The sequence below is a fragment of the Manacus candei genome, unplaced genomic scaffold (genome assembly GCF_025592945.1).
Source record: "Manacus candei isolate 608988 ecotype Guabito, Panama unplaced genomic scaffold, ASM2559294v1 h1tg000043l, whole genome shotgun sequence".
NCBI classification, from domain to species: domain Eukaryota; kingdom Metazoa; phylum Chordata; class Aves; order Passeriformes; family Pipridae; genus Manacus; species Manacus candei.
This window is the reverse complement of record NW_026138091.1, coordinates 723,763-730,588: the sequence shown is the minus strand read 5'-3', so window position 1 is coordinate 730,588 and position 6,826 is coordinate 723,763. Positions and strand designations below refer to the sequence as shown.

The window sequence follows — 6,826 nt, the reverse complement described above, 5'->3', positions numbered from 1 at the left end:
GGAGCCTGAATAGATCAGTAAAATAGATCAGTGATCCTACCACTATACGTTCTTACCTATTCTTTGTTTATAGAATTTTATGCTGTTAACTTTTTGTGGGACCTCTGTAAGATCATAATACATATAAATGGGCTCTGCAGCTGTGCTTAGTGCTTTCATGGAAAAGTGTTTTAAGGCTTATTTTAAACACTGACAAAGGGGTATCTGGCTAGAAATGTGTATTGTAGAAAACAATCAGAGTCTGGAGAAAAGTAAGTAAGGAGTTACACTGATTTTAATGAAGTTTGATCTGGTAATCACATAGAAACTGAAAAAAAACCTGAAATTTTTTACACTGAGTTGTTTTTAAATTACTACAAACAACAGTCACATCCACAGTTCAGTGAAGTTAAAGGAAGGCCATCTGATCTCAGAAAACTTTATATGAGGCTTGGGAAAAGGCAGGGCCAGAGCAAACACGCAAATCTCGGGCCCATCATTGGCCGGTGCTGTATCCATGTGAAGTATAAATATGTGTATTCGTTTTTCCCTTGTATCTTAGATATTCTAACATGATTTTGCTTTGAAGCTGTGGTGATTCAAGCACTTCAGAAACACGGGGACTATAACATTTCTTTCTCTATGGATCAAGCAATTCTTCTTCTGCTTTTATTAAAATATTTATTTAAGGTAAGAAAAATACTCTGTGTTTTGACGGTGGATAGCTAATCTAATTGAATGTTGAAAATAAGTGGTTTGTGATTTGGACTGGGTTTTTTTTCCTGTTGTTTTAGCAGTCACAGGGGGCTCTCATTAGTGCTACTGAACATTCCCAGTCTTCCTTCTAAGTTGTTGGAAGCTCTTTTGAGATCCTTAGTCTCTTTCATTTCCTGCTGCTTTGGATTTAATGTTGTTTCCTAGAAGAAGTAGCATCTTTAAGTAACTTATAAACAGGTATGGGGTGAAGTAAAAACTTCAGTGAGTTCAATATCATACCTTTGATAGTGGTAAAAAGCAGATCTTTGGGGAGGACTGTAAGAATAGCATATGAGAATTATCTATACTGTTTTAGTTTCCCACCATTTGCTGCTTAAGGACTTCTTGAAAAGGATGTCTTTGCAGTGCATTTTGTTAGCTTCAATATTATTCCTTATTTCACAATTCACAGTTCAGTTGCATACGGTTTTAGTAAAAATCAGGAACAACCCACTGAGAAACAAGACACTATCTCCATGTAGAAATATGATGCGATGATAGCACCTAAGAAAATACACAGTAAATAATATGAGTGCTTCTCGTTTTTATGGTACATATATGGTGGCACTGATTTTTATTTATTCTATTATTAGTAAATAATTTTTATCACTTTTATGAACTTCTATGAACATGAATGGGCCTTCTCTGACACCCCTTGAAATTTTTATTACTTGTTTTAACTTTGTCAGATAAACTATTTATTTTGTGAAGAACTGCCTTTTTTTGGTTGTTGTTTACTTTGAATCTGGAGCATACTAGCTATGCTTCATCCTTTTCAGTGCTTTTACTTGAAGAGCAAATGAAAATCAATCTCTGCTCAATTCTGGCTACTTAAGACCTCTGCTGCATTTTCCCTCAAGTGCCTCTTTTTCAGACTGAGAAGCCTACTTGAGTCTTGTGTTGAGAAGTAGTCGATAGCAGAAGTCAATAAGTGTTTGGGTTTTTTTAGGTCTCCTGGCTGATGTGTAGCTAACCTGAAAATAGATTTGAACCTTAGGTATTTGTACTCAATTTAATAATATTTTTTTTCTTTTTTAAATTACTGCAGTCTTTGGACAAGGGCCTAAAAATTACTGACAAGGTGCTGAAAAAAAAAGGGACATTCTAAATCCCTCTCATTGGATATAAGTATGGAGCAATGTCTGCGTACACTTGAAAATGTGGTTCTTGTCTTTTAGCTCTAAGGAGGTTGTATTTATGTACAGTAAAATGGCATACATTATTGCTGATGGTGGAAAATTATTTTAAATGGTTAATTAAATTATTGCCAAATATATATTTTTTATCTTTAAAAACAGATTTTCTTACTCTTTGGATTCTCTGCAGTAGATTGTTTACAGGGAACGCAAGTCAGCTATACACCTATTAATTAAAAGCCTGTAACTTTTCGAGAAAAAATGTTCCTCAAAAGACCTGTGTGTATGCCATCAATACTAGTCTAGTGTGTCAGTTCATCCCAGTGGTTTTATGTAACCTCTTCTAAAGAATTTATAGAAGTTAAAGGTTTTACAACCTTTATAAAGTATATACTTCAAAAAGTATAATCCAAACTCTGAACACTAAATCTTGATAGATTTATAGTTACGTTAGTTTGTCATTAGTTAAAGGAAGTTATGGTAAGCTAAACTGAATTCCAGGGTATGTTAATTAAAAAAAAAGAAAAAAGCTGAATGTTTTTGCTTTTTATATGTATGGGTTTTTTGTTTATTTGTTTTGTTTGGGGGGGGTTGTACAGGGAAGATTACTTTATAGGACAACAAAAAGTAATACAATAATAAAACTAGAACCTGTACCTGCAGAACTTGTAAAAAATTATGAAGCCTCTGTGTGTCACATAGTTGGGCTGGTGATACTGGTCCATATAAAAACTGTTGCTAGCTGAAAAGCTATAGTTAAAACCAGTTAAAATTGACAGAATTTAATTATTTATTTAGAGGTACATTTTCTACTAAGTTGCATTCCTGTATGTTTCTGTTACAGGGTTCAGAGTGTCTCGACTGTGACCAAGGGAAGATGCCTGCTAGAGCTGTTTCGATAGAGTGGACTGAATTGCCCAAAGGGGAGGATCCAGACTACTATATTGTGACATGCCAGCAAACAGATGCTTTCAGTCAAAAAGTAAATTTCATCAGTCTAAGCACTGAGTAGTTCCATATGTTTTTAAGCTGTAAATAACAGTAACTAGTAGCATTGTGTTTGATTGCTTTTTTTTTTCTAATTCAAAATAACAAATCAAGAGAAAGTTTTAAAAAATTTTACGGAATTTTGTAATTCATGTTGTTTATGTGCACTATTACAGAGTCCTCCTTAAGCCAGTGGAACTTAAAAGACCTTCAAGTATTCTGTTGAATAAAGATAGATAGGCATATGTTCAAAATTAAGGATATGCAAGATCTTCAAGGAGAAAAACCCTTTGAATGAGGAGTCTAACTTCTCCAGGAGAGGCACAGACACTACTCCTACCTCTCTGTGGGAGGGTGTTGTTCTTATTTTGAGTACAGGATGTTCTGGAACATAAAGAAAATAAGAGGATTTCAATATGAAGGTGTTTGTTAATAGTGTGATTTCTAAAAGGTTTTGTTTTAAATATTGGGTATTTTACAGTTTAAATGAAGCTGTGAGTTTGATATGCTGCAATATCAGCTACCCTTTTAAAAACTTTATAGATAATTTATGAATTGCATTTTTATTACTTTCACTATATTCAGAAATTCTTTTAACTTGCAGATTGTAAGAAACATTTCTAAAGTTGAACAGGAACCTGTTAGTACTACAGTTCTGCTTGAGGAAAATAAGAAGTATGATATAACAATAGAATCTCTAAAGAATGGCCAAATCTTAAGGGTAAAATCATTTAAGACACGTAAGTAGAGTAGCACAAAAATATATTGGTATCTTTATAGTTAATCTAACATTGAAGATTAGAGAAGCAGGTGTTTAAATCTAGAGGTTAGTCGTGTATTTAGAAACTCTGAATTGATATATATTTTCAACCATGAGGGGTAGTAGGAATAATTTCATATAACATATTTGTTTAGGGTAACAATTCTGAAATATGGGACTGATGTAAAAGTTAATGAGACTTTTAAATACCATAGCTTTTGATATGCTACAGTAATTCTAGGAGAAAAGATTTATAAAAGAAGATCATGGAGAAAGTTACTTAAAGCCTGGCAATTTCATATCAACATAGGGTTGTGATTTCTTTTCTTTTATAACTTAAAAAAAATATTTTTGTTTTTTCTTCATGACATTCCCACTTTAAAAAGGGTTAATTAGTAGCTTGAGGGCCTTAGCATTGTGACTCACTGGAACAGACTTTTAGTATAAGAATTTGTGAGTCTGGTCACTGAGCTTATAAAAATATCCTCTACAGCTATCTGTTTAGGACCATAAGTCCCACCAATTACTAAAATGAAAAGGCTTTCTAATCTTAATTTCATTAATTAAAATAGTTTATAGCACTACCTTTGTACACATTACAAGCTCACACTAGCTTTGGAATACAGACTAGGATATGTATACAAACAACATAATTGGGAAAAATACACAGTTGAAAACATTGCAGCAGCTGTTGAATGCTGAAAGTACATTCAGCAAGCTACAGAAAATGGTTCATGGTTACGCTACTAATGTGTTACTGCACTGGACATCTATTACTTAACTGCTATTCTATAAAAGTATGTACTTTTACAGCTAAACACTCCTTAAACCGTGCACTTTTATTTCTTTTTGCTTCAGACATAAGTTTACATACCGTGACAATGATTAAACCATGACTTTTAAAATGACACTACCTTTCTTTCCCTGCTGTGTGTATCGCTTATCACTTCTCAAAAGAAAAACATAATGATGTTAATGGAACTCTGAGTTAATTATTCCTTTGTGGTAAAGACAATGTCTATTTTTTCTTGTTCTACTAGGTGGAATTTCAGAAAATTACATAAAAACATTTGTAACAGCTACTACAGTGTCTTTTAACTGGAGTATGGTGACCAAAGAATTTTCAGTTTCTGTTTTACTGAATGGTACTTCTGAGATTATAAAAAGACCCAGTGGATTCTTTGTATGGAGAAATTTGACACCTGCCACCTTATATACATTCAAGTTTATATTTGAACAATTACATCTTGAATTTGTAAATGTGACTCAGTCACTGGATGTTCAAGCCGAAACAGGTATATATTAGAGTTTCTTGTAGTCACAATGAATGCAGGTTAGTACTGCACATTTTCTAGATAAGTTAAGAGTAAACTGTAAAATCCTGTATTCCATTTTACAGTTTATAGTAGATATGGATTGTTTTAGTTCTGGAAAGTGGAAAGAAATTGAATGTTACTGACATAGAAAAGTTATTTCTACTTACTATTTCTTAGTATTATTAGTAGGAATAATTCGGATTTTTATGTGCAAATATTTTAAGCTAACTGTATTTTTGCAGTCTAAAATGGAGTCAAGTCAATGTTGAAGTTGAGTTGTAATTATTTGAGTGTATGTATTGAATTTGCTACATAATTTCAAGGAAAAAGCAATGAAAATCCTGAATTTGATAAGCATTTGGAACACTTTTTACAGCATTCAAAATACTGCTGAATGGCTAGCCTAGCTGTGCTATTTTGTTAGAAGTGCTGTAAAAGAGACAGGATTCTGAGGATGTTACGGCTTAGTTGTGTAATTTTAATGTAATTTTAAACATGCTACTCTGATAATGCAACTTAAAATCTTTAAAATTAGAAAAAGAAAGAATAATATACACTCGAAGTCAAGGGAATAATTATTTTCCTAAACTCGGGAAGCTATTAAAAGCAGGTTATTTGTTAACTTAATTTTTAATGTTTAAAAAAAAGGACCATTGGAAACTAAGTTTAAAGAATGATATTTTTTCTGGAGTAGGATTGAAAATTAGTGAATATCTTTCTTTCTTTTTTTTTCCCCCTTCACTGGCTTGTAGTTGATATTCTTCTAATTCAGTCAATCAGATTTTTAAGACATTCAAGATTTTGAAGGACTGTTGACTCATAATTACTGAATATTTGGGGGTTGAAATCATGAATTAATTAAATGCTATTGTCATCAAAATGTGTAATTATAAGAAATCTTGCACTGTACCACTGACATGAATGATACAGCATCTCTTTAAAATCCTGTCCTTCACCTATAGGCACCTGTTCCCAAGGGTGGGTGGCATTCCAAAGCAGCTGCTATCGAATGGGTAAGGAGAGCAAGCCATGGAAATCAGCACAACAAACCTGTCAAACATCTTCTCAAGGGGCACATCTTCTTGACATAGGGAGTGAAGAAGAATATGGTTTTATGTTGTCATATCTCCAGAAAATTAGCCGAATAATCATGATATGGACAGGTCTTAATGACTTAAAGGTCAGTCTATTTTATCTTCTTTGCTATTACACATATGGAAGCAAAAACATTTTGATATGTAGAGCCCGACTGCTTGAAATAAAAGTTGCTAAACAGTACATTGGTTATTTGTTTATATCGTTATTAGTAATGAGAAGAGGAATCATTATTTCTTCCTGTTTAGAAATACTGAAAATAGCTGTGGAAAAAAACATGTAGTTTATACATAACCTGTTTAACTTTCCTCTATTTTGTGTATATGTGTGTGTGTATTTCCCTGGGATATTGTTTTGCCTGTAGGTGGTGCTGTATTACCAGATTTTAAATCTTAATCTACACAAACGTTGTTTACTATGGTTACCAAAGTCCGGTATTGGTTTACTCAGTTTTGATGCAGGTCTGAAATGTTGAGTGTTGAGCTTAGGGACGTCAATCCAGTATAGATGCTGGATAGGCCAGTGGAGAAGGAATTGGAGCAAGGTATTTCTTGTAAAAGGTTTCCTGTTCCTCATATTTGAAATATGAAGGTTCTTAATGATGCATCTGCTGTTACAATATGATTCACCGCGGTGTGGTGTCTGATGGTGGTCTGATTTGGGGACGACTACAGACATAAATAAAAATATTGGGAAAGTGTTTAGAAAGATGGAGGCATTTGCCAGAACAGTGGGATCCAGTCTTCTGTAATTTGGTTTAGTGAAAACTTCTTTTAAGTATCAGGAGGTTGGGAGAA

At 33.3% G+C, this 6,826-nt stretch overlaps 1 protein-coding gene across 8 annotated transcripts in view; it reads left to right on the top strand.

The window, feature by feature from the left end:
- Nucleotides 1-465: 465 nt before the first annotated feature.
- PTPRQ (protein tyrosine phosphatase receptor type Q) overlaps nt 466-6,826 on the top strand; it is a 130,265-nt gene continuing 123,904 nt past the window's right edge. For 7 of the 8 annotated variants that reach the window (XR_007905921.1, XM_051795682.1, XM_051795681.1 and 4 more), the window contains exons 1-5: nt 466-669; nt 2,716-2,853; nt 3,463-3,598; nt 4,659-4,913; nt 5,897-6,114. Coding sequence is in view for 7 of the 8 variants with exons in the window: in XM_051795682.1 (XP_051651642.1) it covers nt 622-669; nt 2,716-2,853; nt 3,463-3,598; nt 4,659-4,913; nt 5,897-6,114 (795 nt within the window). In the remaining variant the exon portion in view is untranslated. Of the gene's footprint in view, nt 670-2,715; nt 2,854-3,416; nt 3,599-4,658; nt 4,914-5,896; nt 6,115-6,826 lie in introns of those variants that run through there. The other variant, XM_051795683.1, reaches the window with a different exon arrangement.